The 21,219-nt window shown below is 37.7% G+C and overlaps 2 protein-coding genes across 3 annotated transcripts in view; one reads left to right on the forward strand and one right to left on the reverse strand.

Annotated features, from left to right (window-relative positions):
• Positions 1-7,369: 7,369 nt before the first annotated feature.
• atox1 (antioxidant 1 copper chaperone) lies at positions 7,370-12,891 on the reverse strand. 2 transcript variants are annotated; one of them, XM_074649013.1, is made up of 4 exons: positions 12,743-12,891; positions 12,435-12,510; positions 9,436-9,584; positions 7,370-8,453 (listed from the first exon to the last, which is right to left on the reverse strand). In XM_074649013.1, the coding sequence occupies exons 1-3, from the start codon at positions 12,746-12,748 to the stop codon at positions 9,460-9,462; spliced, it is 207 nt and encodes a 68-aa protein (XP_074505114.1). In that variant the 5' UTR covers positions 12,749-12,891; the 3' UTR covers positions 7,370-8,453; positions 9,436-9,459. The 2 variants fall into 2 exon arrangements, with proteins under 2 accessions (XP_074505114.1, XP_074505115.1); XM_074649014.1 differs by lacking the exon at positions 7,370-8,453 and having other exon boundaries at positions 9,435-9,584; positions 12,743-12,887.
• A 1,306-nt stretch (positions 12,892-14,197) lies between these two features.
• The window catches only part of slc36a1 (solute carrier family 36 member 1), a 46,647-nt gene continuing 39,625 nt past the window's right edge, over positions 14,198-21,219 (forward strand). Inside the window, exons 1-3 of the mRNA XM_074648998.1 lie at positions 14,198-14,389; positions 17,193-17,326; positions 20,100-20,214. Of these exons, the coding sequence (XP_074505099.1) occupies positions 17,290-17,326; positions 20,100-20,214 (152 nt within the window). The 5' untranslated portion in view covers positions 14,198-14,389; positions 17,193-17,289. The remainder of the gene's footprint in view (positions 14,390-17,192; positions 17,327-20,099; positions 20,215-21,219) is intronic.

A 21,219-nucleotide genomic window follows, 5' to 3' on the forward strand; every position in this document is an offset into this window, starting at 1 on the left:
CTCTTACAGAAATAATAACTTAATTCAAGGTTTAGTTAAGGTAAATGGCATTTATTGCACAATTAAAGGGAAATTAAGGGATAAAACTTTAAGACTGAAGGGAGCCCTGAGTTATTATCATATTCAACAATGTGTGCAATTTATAGGTATTTCTAAGCTTTTATTTTGTTCAGGGTTACCTAAAGTTCTAGGAGTTTAGTACATTTGTATGCTCATTAAACACCAAAAAACAAAGTTTTAGAGGAATGAAAAATGAAGGGATTACTTTGCTAATTCTTCGAGCTGAGCTTAACACCAGTGAGACAAGAAATACACAGTTTCTCCTAAAGGTGGCACCAGAGAAAGGTCAAGTTTTTCATTCAGCCTTTATAATTGGACGTATCAAAACACCTGGAAGAAAGAATGAATACATTATCTGAAACTTAAAAAAACATAAAAACAGATGTTTAAAAAACCCAAATTGTGATGTTACGGAGAAGTACACTTCGTTTTTTGTACGAATTAGACAAACAAGACATAAGGTGTTAATTAGTGAGCTTTGGAGCTGCTGATGGGTTGATTCTTTTACCTTCAGGCAGAGCCAGGCTCGCTGTTTTCAGTCTTTATGCTAAGCTAGGCTAACTGCTCCCTGAACCTCACTTCATATTTGGCATACAGACTGTGGAGAGTGGTATTAATCTTATCATCTAAAGCTGCCTTCACATTGACGTTGAGCCTTGCAGAGGCAAAGCGCAGCACAGGTATAATATGTCATCAAAAAGTGTGCAAAGAACGCCATTCACTGTTCTAGGCAACAACAACAGTTGCAGCTGTTATCTCATTGGTTGCACTTTGAAAGGTCAGCGCCAACCAAGCTCAAAGTTGAAATAATTTTAACTTTGAGTGCAGTGCTCGGGGGCAATTTCGAGCGGTGCACCACGCCAAGGGTAGCGCTTCCGCCTAGTTGTGCCGCACCGCTCTCCACACAATGGTACAGCCAGTGCAGAGCGATGTTACTGCTGATCATGTGTTAACTCTTGACAATAAAGTGTATTTCTCAATATGTTGAACTATCCCCTTGAGGTTCCATGGACTTTCTATTTTTCAATTTTCATCAGCTTAAAGTTTGGATATTGTAACAAATTCTGAAATTGCCTCAAATATCTGAAACATGACGAGCTCAGACAGTCAGTGGAAATATTTTTGAGTGAATCACTCTGAGGTCTTCTACGGCTTCTCTTGGATATTTTAAAAGTTTGATTTTAAACCTCTTCACAACCTCAGAAACTCCTGCCTTCACTTCTGTTCTTCACAGGTTCCTACATGCTTTACTGCATGTTCAGCAAAAAATAAATAGTTATCTGAGCTTTTAATCTCCTTCAGCAGAAGCACACTGGCACAACGGGACACTCCCAGTGGACTGCTGCTAAATGCCAGCAGCATGTTAAATGTCACAATATTTGAGTCCAGCAGTGTGCACAGAACATAAATGAACTTCCAATGAAAAAGGACTCACACTTACACCATTTAGCAGAGTTGCTGACGAAGCATTCATCAATCATCACTGTGCAGTATCAGCCCAACCTGACATTAAAGGCTCTACTTATTAGTGTAATTAATCTTTCCTTGTGGTATCTTTGGTCGTTAACAGGCTTATTACAATGTCATCTTGATTGCTGCAGCACAGTCTGCCAACACAACCTCCACTCCTCACTCCTACATCAGATAAAACCACATACAGTACATGTATACGTGTTGATGTTCATGTGCATGCATGTACGTGTTTATCCTGAGGGGCTAGTTTCGTCTGCTTTTATCTGTCCTTCAGGCTTGATGTGTCTCCTTCCTGTCCCGTGTTTATTTGTGTGTACATTACATGCATCTCTTTGCAGGTGATGATTAAAGATCATATTGATAGCAGGACTTCTAGATAATTCATATCACATTCCAATCTGATCTGCTCTTGTCCTCTTATTCTGAACTATATCTGATCCAGATCCAGGCACTCTTTCAGTTTTGGAATGCAAATCAAAACTGGAATCGTCTCCCAAAAACATTCAGCCGACGATAAATACCACATGGCTTTGTGTTGTTGGTTTTCCTGAACGTGTCTCAACGTCGTTCCATGCTGCGTGTTGCTGCAGACTTGGAGGCAAAAGTAGCAGCGCCCTCAAGTCCCTGCACAACCGTGGTGCAACTGGTGGTGCTGATTCAGCCTGATTCTCCTTATCAAGGCTTGTGTGAGCCTGTTGTTTGATTGACATCTCCCCCACTCACTTGTTTGTTAGTTTTGTTGCAGCAGTTATGACGGGACAACCTACACTTATTGTTCATATCAGGACATGATGTTTAGTGACCTCAGCTCTGACCTGTGACACCATTTTTGGCATAGTGGCCACAAAGGACTTTTTACCGCATACAAAAAGTATGAAGCAACTGTAAAACGATACGTATTTGTGTTTGTGTATTTGTGTTTACTTTTTATTAAATACAAATTTAAAAGTCTCAAAAAGAGTCCATAAATCATTTTTGTGACATTTGTATGCATGGAGAACTCTATGGAAACAGACAAAAAGCTCTTAGGCTTATAGGCTATTTAAGTCTAGTTAGTTCACAAGAGTTTACAAGCTTGGTAGAGACATTCCTTAAGATGATGGTTCCATTTAAACCCAAGTAAATTTTCATTTATCTATTTTTTTATCTGAAACTATAATTCATTATGTTAAATTGTAAGCTTGCATGTAGATACATTTCACATTTTTGCAAGTTCTGGTGATCTGCTGTGCAACTTATTTATTTATGTATGTATTTATTTATTTATTTATAAACCTCCCGTAATTTATTTTCTTTGTTTTTTAATTTGTTATTATTTACTTACAGTTATGTTCATCTGTTTACTATTTTAGCAAGCTCGGGCCTGAAACAAAATTATGATGTTATTATTAATGTGAAAAAATATATAATATTTTATTATTTAAAAAAAAAAATATTTATCAAGCATAAACTTTGTAAATGTATTCTATGATAAGATAAAATAAGATAAAAGTGTATTAATCTCAAGGGAAATTGCTGTGTAGCAGTTGCAATGCAAAGTGGGAAGAGTGCAAATACAAAAACTATAAAATTAAAATAAGGTGGAAATCCAAAAGACATCCAATACCAAAATCAGTATGGATCATACAAATGTAAACAGGTTAAAAGTAGGGATCAGTCTATTGCATATAGATATGTATATACAGTATCATATCTAAAGTATAGGTAGTGTAAGAGTACATTAGTTAGTACAGTATGTTCTGATTATGTCCATGATATTGCACTTGTCCTTCCACCACTTTCACCACTTTATGTGCAAATAAAGTAAACCTGAACCTGTAATTCCTTTTCCTCCATGCTGTGACAGTACAGGAGGATGCAATTTCATTGACAGTGTACATCTACCTGATACATTTCCTGTGATGTGACTTATGGGAAAAGGTCTACATGAATTTGCAGCCAGAACAGGATGATTAAATCCCACCAAACTGAGAGGGAAATATACGGCAGAGACTACCAGAGAGACGGGAAGCCGCAGGGTCGGCTGACTGTTTGCTCTCGTCAGTCAAACTGCACATTTCCCCGACCGGCTGCAACCTCCTGGTGATGGGTGTGTTTGTTTTGGCGGACTGGACAGGATCTGACAGCCCCCCTAACTACACCCCAACCCACCCTCACCCCTACCCATGGGGCGCACACATAAACGCAGACACATATATTACCTGTAAATGGTCAGCTGAGGACACAGTGTGTGTGTATGTGTGTGTGAGAGAGAGTTTTTTGCATGTTAATATGCCAGGTACGCCTAATACAGCTGTAGACTGATGACAAATCTGACAACATACACAACAAAAGTGTGTTAATCACTGATTATAGCCTGAACATGGCAACCCGCTGATCAACATTAGCTCTGCAATAGAAGCAAACAGGCTGTATTTGCTTCAGTATATTAGATTGATATTATCAACAGTGGAGCAACAGAAGCCAGTGTTTGTCAGGGGAAGTATATTCACATAGATCCCAGTTACATGGTGGGTGTCAGTAGTCAGGGAGAGAACAAATGTACTAAATCACCTCCTTGTTCCTCTCTGTAGAGTCAGACACTTGCTTGTGAGATGTACGACAGCTTTCTGTGGATTATGTGCCATGCTCAAAGTCTGCCTGTGTGGAGGCTGACACTTTTTCAGTGTTGTTTTGATCAATTTAAATGCGTTTAAACTAAAACTCTACCGACTCCAGACGTCTGCAGCTTCCTCCAGCAGAGACGAATTAATGAACATTATCCATCAGATGCACTGAAGAGAGACAGTGTTTGTGTGTGTGTGTGTGGGAGGGTAATATGAGGAATCCAGTGACTGTACTGACGACCCTGTTATCTGTGGAGTTTGTGCTGTACACAATGAGTCTCTGTTCGCCTCAGTGGCTGGTTGAGGCTGAGGGGGCCAGCGAGGGTCTCTTTGCCCTCTGCAGCACCTACGAAGGCTTCTTCAGCTGCACCACGTTTCCAGCCTGGCTGGGTAAGCATCCGTTATCCACGACGTCATCTTCTGTTTATGGAGATTTTATTATGATTCAACTCTCTAACAAGTGTAACTTTCAATCCTTCATAAACTATTTATAAGCCATTAATAACAACATCTGGATGGCAGGTTGTGATAAATCCATTTTGACTGGTATTTAACCTTTTTAACGTACATAAATGAGATTTCTTTTTACCCAATTTGCATTTTCTTCATTACGTTAAACTTACACTTTTTAACTTCAAAATATTCTTCTTGTTTTATTTTGTTTTTATTATTATTTTTGTTTTATTTTTCTAGCATCACATCTGCTCTTTATATCATCATATTATAGATTATTGTAAGATACCATTATTTATAACATTTATAACTGCAGACTTGATGACTTATTAGAAGGTGAAAATCGTGACCTCATGACCCTGGAAACCTGTTATTAATAAGTTATCTTATATATACTGATCTATAAAGCTTATAAAGCCAATAAATCCATTGGTTATAATGTGTAAACCCAAAATAAAGAGTGCTTTATTAGACAGTGGTACCAAGAATTCTTCATTGTCCATCAAAATCAAATGTGTTTTAAAGGGGCAGTAAGTCTAACATTTTTAACCAACACACTAACATCATATATCAGAGGTGCAATGTGTAACATCTAACCACTTCTTAACCACTCCAAACAAAAGACCAAAAGACCAAAAGAATAAATTAACCACCATCACTAAGTATAACATTTTAAATGGCGTACTTTTAGGCAGCTACAGTCTATCGTGGATGTTCCTGTCTGCATCCAGCCTGCTGTCTCTGACTGCTCTGCTCACAGTCAGACTTGCTGTGACCAGAGGAAAGAAGAACATCGCTGCTCTGCTCCTCAACATCATCTCTGGTATAACGCACAACTTTACAGTTTTATCCATAAATAGTATTAAACTTGTCCATATATATACAAACTGCCATGCAGGGGGCTCCTGAAATCAACCACCTTCTTTAACAAACTTCTGTACATACAACAAACCATATAAAAAAAAAGGTACATCATAGGCAGTAGTTTAAATACAATTATTTTGTGTATCATATAGATTTATTAAATAATTTACCTCTAGAAATTAAACAAACTAGACCTACACATGCTTTGATCAGCAAACTATTAGGAATATTTACTGTTCCACTCAATAATATATGTTAATTAAAGGTCCATTGTAGTGGTTTTGCATGTTTAACTATACTTGACATAACATGAACCTCAAATTAAACCTTCTTGGAGATTGGATCACAGTGAATTTGCATTTTAATGTCAAATATTGTTATCATCACATGGTACGTAAACCGATTTTAAAGCTCTGACATCTGACCTTTATTTTCTTTCCAATTGTATTGGTCTTATTTATGTTAACACACTTACTTTTATTGAAAAACAGAAAAACACACACAATAAAACTACATTGAAGGCTGACAGCTCCATGTTCTGTGCCTAATCACATTCAGACATTATCACTTGCAGTATATTTGGAAACACAGTTCTACTTTTTGCCCTATAGGAAGAACCCCTACTTGGGCACTGAGATTGTTGAGAGAGGTTTTAAACTCTCTCTCTCTTCAAGTTTAAATTAAGGAGAATACAAATAATAATGTAATACTCCCTGTCCTCCTCTATAGTTGCTCTCTGTGCCAGCTCTCTGATCAGCTTCTTGGTGTCCATCGAGCAGCAGCAGCAGCCTGAGCTGCTGCACCACCTCGGCTGGGCCTTCTACATCTGCTGCGCCACCCTCTTCTACGCCTCGCTGGTGACCGTCCTGCTGGGGCTCATTCATGGCGACGGCGCCCGGGTGGAGCCGGCTGTGGATCTGTCTGTGATAGCAGCCTGACACATGATAATGTACAAAATATCATGATTTTATTGTCAAAGGGTTGGATATTTCAGCTTTAAATTCACGTTATAATGCATTACACTCATGTACAATATTTCATGTATATATATTTGCATGTCACTTTGCTGAGGAATATCAGGAAACTTGTGCTGCTGTAATACTTAACGTCACCAATGGAGGATCAATAACATTTTTACCTTTAAGTTTGTGATTGCATAACTTAAAATATACATGAAAACACCCATTTCAGGAAATATCCAGGCCGTATGTTACACATTATAACCTGGCACAGAGGTGATGCACCTGCCTTTCAAACTGAGCTCTCAGTGATGGAGGTCAGTTAAGGTATTTTGCTTTTCGTAACTGAATCCTCATGACGTGTCTGACATGATTATTTGAAACATTAAACTTGTGTTCTCCACGCCCCGCTCCCTCCCGTCTAAATATCCAAAACTTTATTTTCTCCAGACAGAAATCACAGTTTGAGTTTCTGAGTCACAACACAGGTTTGATTTGTGAGGATCACCAATATGAAGAACTGCGCGACTAAATCTTTTATTCTTAACAAATAAACTGAATAATAAAGTCAACTCTAATGTCTTCTTTACTTCACAACCCGTCCTTAAGCTCTTCAGGGTAGTTACAGCTGAAAGAGGCAAATGCTGCATTTTTTAAACAATTAAAAGCGCTCAAGAAAGTGGTCCCATGTTGATCACACAGCGCCTCCTGGTGGTTAAACCATCGAGTTATTATGCAACCTGAACATTTTCACACCGGCAGGTTACAGTGAAGGGGTATAAGTGAGAGACCAGTGAGTGGTTCAGCTTGTTGAGTTACTAGATCTTAAACAGCGTAAGGCCAACACATTTGGCTTTTATACACTTTCTATAAGGACAAGATAGTACAGGGAGCTGTAGAGAGAGCAAATGGGATTATACTGACTGAATTTATATATAAAACAGTAGACTGTGACAGAGTGAGGCAGAAGTGATTTTATTTCCCCTGTGCGTAAACAACACATAAAGACAATTAGAAAAGCCCAAGAGGAGAAGGAGATCTTTTTACCCAAAGTAACAAAAAAACAGAGTGAATTACAACAAAGGCTTCACGTTATTAATAGAAAACAAAGATATCTGTTAGCAAATATCAATCAACATGATTTATATATTCATGGATTATCGTAGTGTAAAGTGTGATCAAGCTAAAAGGAAACAGTTATACAAATCCAAGTCCAGCAGATGGTCCCTGAAGGGAAGAGACAGACTGAGTGGTGCAGATCTACAGACATCTCCATACATGGAGCTTCGAAAGGATGATTTTTTAATTATGTTAAATCCAACCAATGCAATAATACTGAGTGTCAAGGTCAAGGCAAACATAGCCAATAGTTTGCAGTGTTTTATAATCCAGGGAATGTACTTCAATTATGTCAAAGGACGTTTGCTGCTTTTACGCAAACAGGAAAGACTGAAAATGGCGTGCTTCAAATCTGCATGTTTATGCTTCTTCAGCCTGAGTTAATATTCAAGAACTTATATGGTGTCACTGTACGGCCCTGCCTTTTTTTAATCAAATAAACATATCTGAAAGTAAAACAGAACATAAAACATTACTGCTACTTCAGAACATTTTAAGGAATAATTTCTCAACATGCAGGTATGCTGAATAGAGGGATGTTGGATAATGAACTTGCAGAGTGATTACTCAGGCCAGGCCGCCATGTTGGAGGAGAAACAGCAACATCATAACCTCATCACGTCTTCCTCCATCACATGGAAGACAAACTAAATTAGAGGATGCAGCAGTAGAGTATAGTGCTGCACATAAATGAGACATTTTCTCTTCTCACAGATGGACAAGTGCTAACATCACGGCCTTATAAATCACAACACTGAGAGAAGATCTGCATCCAAGAGGATGTGTTGTGCGTGTGAGCTTGGGGGTTGTGGGGGGAGGGGGTTTGGCATCTAAGGGAGGATCCATCAGACTTCTCCTGACAGGTAAAGGACTTGAATTCCAGCATAAATCTTCACTTTGCATCGGCAGCAATGCTTTCCTAAAGAAAATACACACACATACAGATGGAGGAAGTAAGCTGACCCATTCCAATATATTTGTGAATCCATAACAGGTCAAATCATAGTGTAAATAGCTGTGACTTGAAGGACTAATACGCTGCAGAGAGATCAATAACATGTTTTTCTTAGAGCTGTCAATCGATTAGAACATTTAATCACGATTAATCGCATGATTTTCCATAATTAATCGTGATTACTCACAAATGAATGCACATTTTTTATCTGTTCAAAATGTACCTTAAAGGGAGATTTGTCAAGTATTTAATACTCTTCTCAACATGGGAGAGGGCAAATATGCTTGCTTTATGCAAATGTATGTATATATTTATTATTGGAAATCAATTAACAACACAAAACAATGACAATATTGTCCAGAAACCCTCACAGGTACTGCATTTAGCATAAAAAAATTGCTCAAATCATAACATGGCAAACTGCAGCCCAACAGGCAACAACAGCTGTCAGTGTATCAGTGTGCTGACTTGACTATGACTTGCCCCAAACTGCATGTGATTATCATAAAGTGGGCATGTCTGTAAAGGGGAGACTCGTGGGTACCCATAGAACCCATTTCCATTCACATATCGCGAGGTCAGAGGTCAAGGGACCCCTTCGAAAATGGCCATGCCAGCTTTTCCTCGCCAAAATTTAGCATGAGTTTGGTTATTTAGCCTCCTTCGCGACAAGCTAGTATGACATGATACAAGTGGTGTTAATGCGTTAAAGAAATTAGTGCTGTTAAAACAAATTTGCATTATCGCATTATTATCGCGTTAACCTTGACAGCCCTATTTTTTCAATTTTTATTGTCATCTGATTCAAGCAAAGCTGTTAAAAGACAATATATCTAATCCATCGTGTATGGTGGTCAGAAAAAAAAAATACAGATTTACAATAAATTTATGGAGATGATAAACATAAATCTATGTGGACTTTAACACTTTATCGCCGTCATGTCACCTGTTCTACATGAAGCAGATTCCTTCACTTGGTGCCGTTGTACTTGACCTCCTTCCCAGCTTTCTTCAGTGTTTCAGTGAGAACTTCCACATCTTTGTCCGACTCGATCCAAACCAGTTTTTTGGGCAGGTCGATCTCAAACGTCACACCTGAGAGCAGCAAAAACAAAGAGGCACTTTGTTTAATTCCAAGAAGCAACAGCACTGGAGACAGTGTGCAGTGCGGTTATACTCGCAGTGCAATGGATTGTATGAGGACAAGATTCACCATAAGATGCTCTAATTCTAATGTTGGTTATATGTTATATTTCTGGTGCAAGGAAATATGTTCACAAATTTACCATCATGGATTGATGAGATCTGAGAGTGAAAGAGGATCTGAAGGAAGTTGTGTGGTTAACAGCTCAGACTGTGAGACCAGTATGAACTAGAAAAACAGAAGTGTCACTTAAGCACTTGACATTTTATTGACTAAGCCAAATAAAAGTTTTTCAAAAGTGCCACTGCATCAGGTGACACGTTAGCTGAGTCAACATTCAGGGACAGAGAAGTCATGAGGTGGGTGTGATGCAGTCTTTAAAAACGTTCAAACTGCACTACTGCACTATTCTCTGTGAGAAGACGGAGGAGAGAGCTGTTCATTCATTTAACATTACACACTATTTATCAAAGGCGAGAGGAGTGATATTATAAAGACACTACTTCTGAAATTGGTTTGAAGGAGGGGAGCAAAATGATACACACTAGTGTTAGATGTTTTCTAATGGGAGGGAGGACTGTAAAAAAAATATTTATATGTGTATCTATCCCGTTTTCAATCCCAGGGCATCAAATACTGATGCTCTGTCACGGCCGTCGGCGTGAGACACCGGCGCACAAAGCACCCTTAAGCATCGGTATGAGACGCACCGAGCGTTCCATTAACTACAATGTAAACCCAGCCACGTCTATATTAACGCTCAGAGAAAGTGTGCCGGGAGCGTGGTGACGTAGTTTAAAGAGTGAAAAGACAAACCAGGCGGACGGGAGGGGAGGTGGATGGGTCCAACAAACACAAGGCGTTCATCCAGGAGACCGCTGTTCGTGTCCCACGCGTCATGTTACAATCAGCTGTTCGTTCGTGTCCCGTGTTCACACCGTTCAGCGTCATTTTCATAGTACAAACGTAGTAGTTTTAAGCCCAACCATGTTGTTTTTTCTTAAACCTAACTATAGAGGTTTTATTGCCTGAACCTAAGCAAGTGTTTTTGTTTACTTCACAACATTACCCACGTGTTTACTGCGACCGAAAGGTGGCCAAAAAACGTACACACCCAAAACTGACAGTAACCTGATATTTTCAGGTGGAATTTCATTTCATTCTCACTGTGCAATATCATTTTCCACTTGTGCAATTTTGTTAATAGTCTGTTTATTGTCAATACTGTATATACTGCTCCTATTTTTATACTTCCTTCTATTTAAATGGTTCATATTTTGTTACACTTTGTTTAGCTCTTTTTTACTGTGTTAGCTGATGCATCTTGTTTTTTTTGCACTATCCCCTTTGCTGCTGTACACTGCACATTTCCCCACTGCGGGACTAATAAAGGAATATCTTCTCTTATCTTATGTAGTTTGGGTTTATTGTGCATATCTTTTTCTTTGTTTTGTATATTGTTTGGACCCAAATGTTTTATCTTTTTGTGTCAATAAAAGAACTAACTAACTAACTGACTAACTCACAAACAAGTTGGGGTCTGAGGGGAACATGCATCACTGGCCAATATCCAGTACTCTTAGAAACAAAAAAGGAGGATGGTCTGCAGGACAGATAATAATGCATACAGTGCACTTTCATAGACTAAGCTACTGGAGTTACCCTGCACTATATTCACTTTTTAATAGTCGTGTATCACAGCTGTTACCCTGCACTATATTCAGTTTGAACAGTTTTCTTCATCTTGTATTTTTATATCTGGTATATATGTTTTTGTACTTTGCACTACTAACTTTTTTACTGCCTTTTTACTAACATGTGTTGCACTATGGAACTGTGATGCTGGAAACTTTAATTTTTTGGGTCAATAAAGTTACTATCCATCTATCTATCTATAGTATCTATCTATCTATCTATCTATCTATCTATCTATATATATATCGACCTACTGCTGCACTGTGTGGTTTGCTAGCTGCACAGTGGAGAACAGGAGGGACCTGCAGCGGGTGGTGAGGATGGCGGAAAAAGTGATTGGGACCACATTACCCCCCCTCAGTGACCTATACACTGGTCGGCTCTGTAAAAAAGCCAGCTGTATTTCCAAAGACCCCACCCACCCTGGACATGTACTGTTTGCTCCCCTTCCCTCCCGAAGGAGATACAGGACAATTAAAACACACACAAACAGACTACGAAACAGCTTTTACCCACAGGCTGTCAAGTGTGTAGACCCCCCCCCCCCCAAAGGCTGAGGACACTAGCTGCTGAACCATAATTTGCACTTTATGATGATCCACTTATTTATTGTTCTACTTGTGACTGAATGTTTTAATGTTTGTTTTTCACTGCAAAGAGCTGCTAAACTGTTTTTCGTTGTTTTCAATGACAATGACAATAAAGTATATCTATCTATCTATCTATCTATCTATCTATCTATCTATCTATCTATCTATCTATCTATCTATAGTATCTATCTATAGTATATATCTATCTATCTATCTATCTATCTATCTATCTATAGTATCTATCTATAGTATCTATCTATCTATCTATAGTATCTATCTATCTATCTATCTATAGTATTTATCTATAGTATCTATCTAGCTATCTATCTATAGTATCTATCTATCTATAGTATCTATAGTATCTATCTATCTATCTATCTATCTATCTATAGTATCTATCTATCTATAGTATCTATCTATCTATAGTATCTATCTATCTATCTATCTATCTATCTATCTATCTACATATTGATGTACCCAGAGCAGAGTTAGTTAGAGAGGACCTTTCAATCTCACCTCCCAGCTTGTTGAGGACTTTGGTAACAGCTCCAGAGCATCCCTCACACGTCATCGCCACCTCAAACTCGTGCTTCTGATGGAGACAAATCATATAATGTGCTGTTATCTCACTGTGTCACTGACTGATACTGCAATGTGTGGGAGTAATAATGACCCCCTTATTGTCATATTCAGCATTAAACACCAGTATCTCAGTTATAACATATACATCTTACAGGCTACTTAGCAATGCGGAAAGGAAATGCTAACTAACTTAACGTCGCACTAAAGCTAAATTACATCTTATAATTACAGTCGTAACTCACGGTCATTGTTAGAAGTGATGTGGCGCAGCTCTGCACTCAAATCAGCTGTGTTTTTTTGTCTCTGACTGATGTGCAAATGTTGATGCAAGTGCTGTGAAATCCACAAGAAGTGTTCACCAACAGTTAGCTAAACTGGCTGGTTGTCAAGCGAGCGTCGATCAACGTAGCAACGAACATTTCCGGTATGAAAAATAAAAGCACAACACTTTTTGTAAATGGACATTTTTTAATGTTTTTGGGCTCAATAAATAATTGAATATAATTTAAAAGAGCGTATATTCATATGTTTGTATATAAGAAAATGTAACGTGTAGAACATATAAACAAATAGATTATTTAAAGAATGTGCTTTCTTTTATTATGAAAGTTTCACTTCTGCTATTATTTTGGCTACCTTGACGCACAGCAAGATATCATTCATTGTGTCACCCGGATTTTCTCTTCTTACTGCACATTTAAAAACCCTTTGTGTTATTTGGTTTATTCTCACTTAGTTGCTAGAGCAAAATATATTGGAAGAAGAGGGGATAAACTAAATACAAACTGCGTAGATAGCCTGTAAACGTAGACTCATTCTGGTCTGGCCAGCCCCGGAGGACAAAACAAGCGCTTCTAAAATAGTGATGTGTTGGTCACGAACGAGCCGGTTCAAAGAGCCGGCTCTTTTAGGTGAACGATAAGATCCGGCTCCTGTCTGAGCAGTTTTTTTTTTTTTTTAATTAATTCAAGTCAGAATGATAGGATGGTCTTCTCCGCGCCACGGGCACTCCATGCACTGACTGTGACTGAATGCTGTGTTAATGACAATCAGGTAATAACAGACAAGGATCACACCATCAAGCAGGGAGGGGCGGGGGTGCGCGGCGCGCTGACGGTCGGTCAGTGCGGTGCGCGAATAGCAGACAAGATGAATGACAGTCAGAAACGAAGCAGCATGTAAAATTATGGTATTCTGGAAATTACAGGGTTTAGTATAATTATATTGAATAATTTAAGTGATATATGTGCACACATACTAATCATAAGTCTAAATTTGGCTGTATATTGAAATGATCTTCTTGGTGAGCTGAGCCAAATGATATGGCTCACCAAAAAGACCCGTAATTCCCATCACTACTTCCAAACGTACATTTTTTTTCCAAAATAAAAGCCCCACATCAGCAGTGATTCCAAGTTTTCTCCATATTTCACACCGATTTGACCTTTGAATCAAAACGTATTATTATTATTATAAAATATTATTATTATTTATTATTAACATGTTTTACAAAGTCAAAATTAAAATTAAAATCAGACAATTATTTGCTTTATTGCCATTAGTCAGTTGTATTTAATGTCTTTCCATCTTATGTCTTTTTTTCCAGAAAATATAATTTTTAAATATACTAACGTTAACAGTTACCGTTGACGTTATAATCCGTATCTATGGCAACAGCAACGTCGTTACACAGTAAAGAGCACGACACATCACGTGACCGCGCCGCTGGCTCCTCGGTCGTCACGGAGCAGTCGAGCCTGTTTTGCCTTTCAATCGGTGCAGTCATAATCAGCCAGACATGATGACCACGATAGGAAAATAAAGAGGTCTGCGGCAAGGTTAAAGCCAGCCCGACACCGGGAGAGAGAGAACACCAGGTTTTACCCGAGGTAGGTTTGTTTGTTCGTTACTAACCTGGAGGTTGTTTACAGACACAAAGATGGCATCGCAACCATCTAGCTAAGGTTAGCTAACCGACATGATAACGTTAGCTAAGCTGCTATGTTTACACGCTAGTAGCAGCTTATTAGTGGTGTTTAGCTTTCTCTTAACTTACCATTTTAACCTCCTTTCTTGCCATTTCAGTCCCTGTTTGTGTGTCTTTCTCGGAGGTAAATAGCAACTGTGCACAGTCCTATTTAACTGCTTTCTTAGCACAGTGCAATTCATTATAAGCTCATTTGATGGTGTACATGTCAGTACATGTCAGTGCATGTCACAGCCTAAGAGACAATCACAATAACAACACATAATATATGTAACTCACACTCTGCCTTTTATTAACTCCTCTACTTCATGTTTTTTTTTTTTTTTTTTTTTTTAAATATACATTTATCCTTTGATATTGCTATATATTGTTATTCATTTTTTTTATTTGTTTGTTTGTCTTATTGACACAACAAACATTAATTACTTCTTTATTGTTTTCTTCCATTTACATGCATGCTCTTTTTAAATATCTATATATTGTAATTTGCTTAATGAATTGTATATAAGTATATATATATATATATATATGTTTTTATTTTGTTCTTTTTTTATTTGTATTTATTATTGAATTGAGGCTTTGGCAATATTGTTCACCTGACAGTCATGCCAATAAAGCAAATTGAATTGAATTGAATTGAATTGAATTGAATTGAATTGAATTGAATTGAATTCAATTGGTGTAGTTTCCTGGACAGATCAACATCACTGATGTTTTGTCGTGGTTTATCTGCTCTATGACCCTGTTTCATTGAAGTCGACAGAAACACTCTCCTGGTCAAAGATTAGTTTCAGTATGACCAGATAGTCTGCTTTGTACTGTCATTTTAGATAGTCCACACCCTGGATGTGTATTATGGTAGCTAAACACTGGATGTAAAGGTCAGGTCACCATTTGCACCTTATGTAGTTTTTTTGTCTTGTGTATTGTTAATGAGAGACCACTTAAAAGCATACTTTCTCCAAATATTTATTGGGGTTTTTTAGGCATATATAAATGTGTATAATATAAGTATTGCAACTGAAAGGAGTCAATTAGTCATTCAATGATTAGTCAATCCACTGAAAATGAGTCTACAACTACTTAAAAGATTGCTTGATTGTAATCTACAAGCAAAAATGCCAAATACTTGCTGCTTCCAGACTCTCAAATGTGAGAATCGTCTGCTTTCTCTGTTATATATCACATTGTAAATTGAATATTTGGGAGGGTTTGGACCGTTAGATGTACAAAATAAGCAATATTAAAGCATGATCTTTGGCTCTGGGAAATTGTACTAGGCATTTTTCACTAATTTCTGACACATACAAAATTATTTTTTAATTAAAAAAATTATCGACAGAAAACTTTATTAAAAAATTAAATATATTTAATTATATAAAATATATAAATAACATTTCACTAAATTTGTATCTACGTATGTATTTGTTACATTTTGTTTTACAAAGTTAGGAAAGCAATGTTTAAGTCAAGCCTGATGTTGCCTTACACATAAAAGAATGATCCCAGTCACTTCCACACAGTGAGGCATATAGCTTAATAATTATACACTGGTGTCTGATCGGTTTTCAGTATCGGCCGATACCCAAAGCCCAGGTATCGCTATCAGGACTGAAAAAGTCCAATCGGTGCATCCCTATTTAATTTAGTATTAATTCTTTGAAGGAAATTAGTTTTTGTCCTGTGAAGAAACAGTAAAGCACACGTCATTCAGTGTTAAAAAAAACATCTTAATGGCTTTTTGTTTCGGTTTAAAGTGTTGCTGGTGCCAGTAATCACTCACCATGCTGTTTGCATTTCCATGGTGCTGAGTTTAATCCTCTCATGTCACGGCACATTGTAAAAAAATTGCTGAGTAGCTCATTATTTTAGACATGTTGATATGCTTACAGTTACAATGTCGTAGAAGCCCCACAACTTGTGTGCATGCTCACTGAACCACTGAACTGAACAACGGGAGAAATAGATTCTCACACATGAGAGGCCTTGTAGTTTTTTCATTAAAATATCCTTATCTAGTTTTACATTGTAACGTTAAAGGAACTATAGTGCTAGTGTAAGGTGGAGACAGGATAAATGCCTTAAGGCGGAGTTCAGGAGGTCTCAAGTCCATGTTGTAAGTTTTCCTGTAAATACCATTTTAAGTTTCACAAGTTGTTCTTAACTCATTATCCACTATACAGTAATACTGAGACAAGGAGTTTAAGGAAGTGTCAGTGCTGCTCACAAGACGTGATGTTAGCAATTTAGGTTCCTAAAAATTGCGGCGGTAGTCCTAACTTTTTTTTTTTCTCATTGCAATGAATCAGCAGGTGGACAGCAAAGCCTTTGTACAAATCCTTGTGTGATTAAAAGCAGCACACAGCAGGTCATGAAGATGTTCTCACACTGCTGCTGTTATATAACATTGGGGCTAAGTGTGCCGGGGTTAAGTGCCTTGCTCAAAGACCATACAACAACATCGGCCTGTCAGCTGGGAGCTGAGAGGGAGGACAGGTCGCAGACAATGATTTCAAGCTGACAGAGAAAATAATCAATAATGAAACTAATCATTATTTGCAGGGAGAGCTTGTTATATTTAAAGAGCATGATCTATCACTTCCACCGTGAAGTTCATGATCTCATAATGGATCAATTCCTGCTGACACGTCTTGTATTGAACTGCTCTTTCTCTCTCTCTCTCTCTCTCTCTCTGCGTCTTGCAGTGTGTAGCTGTCAATGCTGGACTCCCTGATCTCCCGGCATTAGGATCCGCGAGGCTGGGACGACGCCTAGCCATCCACCAAAACCACCTGACCTAACATGATGGCCTCCAGCGATGTAGACACCCGAGCAGAAGGTACTAAAATCAAGTTTTTGTCGGTGTAACATTGTATTCTCTTCTTGGATCACAAACAAGATTGTACTCTGGGTACATACAGTATAATATAAAGAGGGTACATAGACGCAGTGGGATTATATGTAATCCCAACTGGCAGGTAGACAGTGAATCATCAAAGCAGCTTTCGTGTCTTGTTTTGCAGGACGTCACAACAGTAAATGAAATATTCAACATGTTGTGATAAAGGCACAGTATCTATGATTTATTTACTCCAGATCTCTTGTCCTTAGAGCAACTGTAAGAGCACATTCTTGACAAATGAAATGCAGTAATTCTTTTAATTAATTAAAATGCACTCAAACATGTTACATCCAACGTGGTAAACACTACACATACAGTAAGGTATGGAAACACTTAGGGTTTCACACATTGACAGGAAAAGCAGAGCTAGACATCATGGCTAAAGCTGCATGCTAACTCTGTCATGGACAGGAAACTCTCATCTTCATGGTCAAATCGGCCAACGCTACAACTGTAGAGCACATTTATGTTAAATGCATTAAAACGGCCCCGATGGAGCTGACTCTGTGTGTATAAAGAAAACAGAGCTGATGGGAGAGCTAGCGACGTACTCGGAGAAGTTAGAGGAAGTATACACGTGTGACTACGTCCAGTTTTAAAAATAAGGTGTTCACAAAGGGAACTGTTTATACAAAATACATATATGGAAATAAGATTGATTGGATTATATTCACCAGAAGTATAAAATATTAAAAGAAAGATACCACTAATTTGTGGGGGAAATGTCTTTATTCTTTGATTTCTGGGTTGCTGGAAAGGATTTAATAAATAATGCCTGACAATGACTGATATATTTGACTTCAGGCCATCTCAGCCTACATACATGCTGAAAATCAAACATTCTTACTATATTAATTTAGATATTGTCCAAAGTAAAAGTCCCTAGAAGTGTATGATTCAACTTTTTCCCATGATCTAGTGTTAAAAAAGTTAACAAAAATCGCAATTAATCGTAATATCAAATCGCAATACATATCGAATCGGCAGCCAAGTATTGTGATAGTATTGAATCGGGAGATAGATGAATCGTCCCAGCCCTATATAAAATTATTTGTATCTAATTTATATTCTGATTCATTCAACTTTTTGGAAATAGTAAATGTAAAGTTAAAAGACAAGCTCTACTGAGCACAATTGAACTCCAGTGCATGAAAAACATGAACATTATCAGTATTCATTGTGTAATCATGCCATGGGGAGTCCAGCTGAGAGGTTTTGGAGTTTTAAAGACGGGCCTCAGTTTCACTTCAGCATTAGTTTTCACACTTTAAGTAGACATTCTGCCTTCTGATGCAACAATGAAAGCTCTCCTCCACTAAAATAGTTCCTCTCTGCTTGTATACGGTTGATAAGAGTCATGAGACGCTAAAGTTAACTCCACTGCAGCCAGCAGTCTGTTTGGTAAAGCAGTGAAGTGTGTGTCAGATCATTAAAACACGTGTGCGAACAGGCAGGTAGCAGCAGCTGAGTGTAGCTGCAGCAGGGCTTCTTGTCTTCTGTGCAAGCTAAAGTTTTGTCTTTGTTCTTGTTTTGTTTTTCATTTCAAAATGATGAATGGCCAAACCAAATACTTGTTGTCATGGGTTTATTAGCCAGCTGGTTTACAGCAGAGATGTCTGCGGGAATCTTTGTGTCTAATTAGGTCACTGTGACTTTAAAAGGTATTTTTTTGTGATGGTGCGCAGCAAATACCAGCGTTAAGAGCCAATAAATATATTCTGACGAAACTAACATTACTGGAAGGCATGAAGTGATTTTATTGTCCTAAAAATCTGTGTTAATTTAGACAGTTGATTTTTATTTAGTTGTAGTTCTGATCTTTTGACAGAATATACGTTTGTTTTAGTCACATTTTAGTCATTTTATTATTGTGTTTTAGTCTAGACATTCTTTAGTTCTCAAGTTGTGAATGAAGTAAAACAAAAGAAAAGAAATATACAGTAACGTAAGAAAATGCACAGGTGGCATGAAAAATAAAAAAAACTGACATCCACCTAACATTGGAATTAAAGACAGTTTACATTACACTTCAAGTGTCTTCTGGAGTTTAGACCTCTTCAGACTTGTTTCCCTTCTCCGTGCACATTGGAAGTAGTTGTGCCAGAAATCCAGATTACAGTCGTTCTCTATTGTGAGGTTAGCGGAGAAAGCGCAGTGTGCCCATGCTACTTTGCTCTGCGGTAATACAATACACTTATTTAGATTTAGTTTGTTGACAGCCTGCAAACCTTGTACACATTTCTACCGATAAACACAAAGAATAACTAACAAAGTAACGTTAACTTTACATCCAAATTAGGGATTGATAAGATTTTATTGATACCAATGGCATTATCAATTCTGCTTATCAGTCCGATTCTTAATCGACTCCCTTATTGTTTCCTGATCAATTTTCTATTCGATTAAATCAATACATTTATTTGGTTACATTATTATACATATTTAGTTATTTAGTCTTGTTTGCTTTGTGGAAAACAAAGTTATCAACAGATATTTTTAGTCATTATTTTTGTTTTACTGATTATTTACAGATACCAATTTATGAATTTATAAAATCTCAGTCTTGTGCAACAGTGTGCAGAGCCCTCAGGAATCGAGAACACGTGTTTATCCCGTGTGGAATGTTTTAACAAAGTGCTTGTGAGTCATTAACGTCATACTATTAGTACCAAGAGACAAAGAGCTTCACTTACTCTCTCCTTCGCCTCAGGTACTTTGTTCTCCGACCAAAATCCATCAGAAATGGACGCATTATGTCCCTCTCCCCCTGGACCTACCAGACCCCAACGCCACTACGAGAGGATTGGAGGACGGGAGGGAACATCGTAAGTATTACAAAATCTAATATGATGATGAAAGTACCACAGACAATATTCGAAGGAGTTATTATAGATGAAAGATTAAATAGGAAAAACCATATTGAACATTTATGCAAGAAGTCCAGGATGATGCTTGGTATATTGAAAAAGTTTGTTCTTTGATCCATCCTTTTTCTCATTTAACTCTTTACTATAGTCTCATTTTTTACCAACTACTGCAATATTGTCCATCTGACCAAATTACTTGTAATTCAGACGAGGTTTTTGAGAATGATTTGACGTTCTAACAGACGAGATCCATCTGCACCTCTGTTTAGAAAATATTTATTGCTGTCTATCGATAAGGGAAATGTTTTTCAAACATACTTGTTTGTGTTCGAATACATGAATTTCAGGCAAGATCTCCCAGATACATTTCAATTTTTTTTATTTTATCTTCAGACATAAATCATATTCGTTCCAATCTTGCCTACTTCAGCTTTAAACCCCTGCCCTCTTCCATATCTCCTGAACTATTTGTCGTAGACTCTCGCGGGAGGCATCAGTTTGCTTAGCAGGGAGTTCGTGTTTCATTAGTGACGGTTTGCCCCGCCCCCTACACGATAGCCCCGCCCCTTCCATAACCCATGAACCGTTTGTCGTGGACTCTTTTGGGAGGCATCATTGCACTCAGCTGTTCCTATTCCTCTTTCCATTTGCCATGCCACGTCCAATTAATTTCATCTTGAACCTCATGGCAAAATGCTTCTGTATATCTACTCACGCTAGGTTTGTTTTTGTTTTTTGTCTGTTTTTTTTCTTTTCTTTTCTTTTCTTTTACTACTGTTTATACTTGCTTGTGAGTTTTGCAGGTATAAATATACGTTGTGCTATGTGCTCTTTGTTTGTTTGTTGTTTTGTTGCACTTTTGATGGGTAATAAGGTAATTTTATTTATTTATGTAAGGGAGGATAAGCTTTTCAGGCTTTCTTCCTCTCCTGCACTGAAGTTACTGTTTTTCCTGTTGTATGT

The sequence above is a fragment of the Sebastes fasciatus genome, chromosome 10 (assembly GCF_043250625.1).
Source record: "Sebastes fasciatus isolate fSebFas1 chromosome 10, fSebFas1.pri, whole genome shotgun sequence".
Classification (NCBI taxonomy): domain Eukaryota; kingdom Metazoa; phylum Chordata; class Actinopteri; order Perciformes; family Sebastidae; genus Sebastes; species Sebastes fasciatus.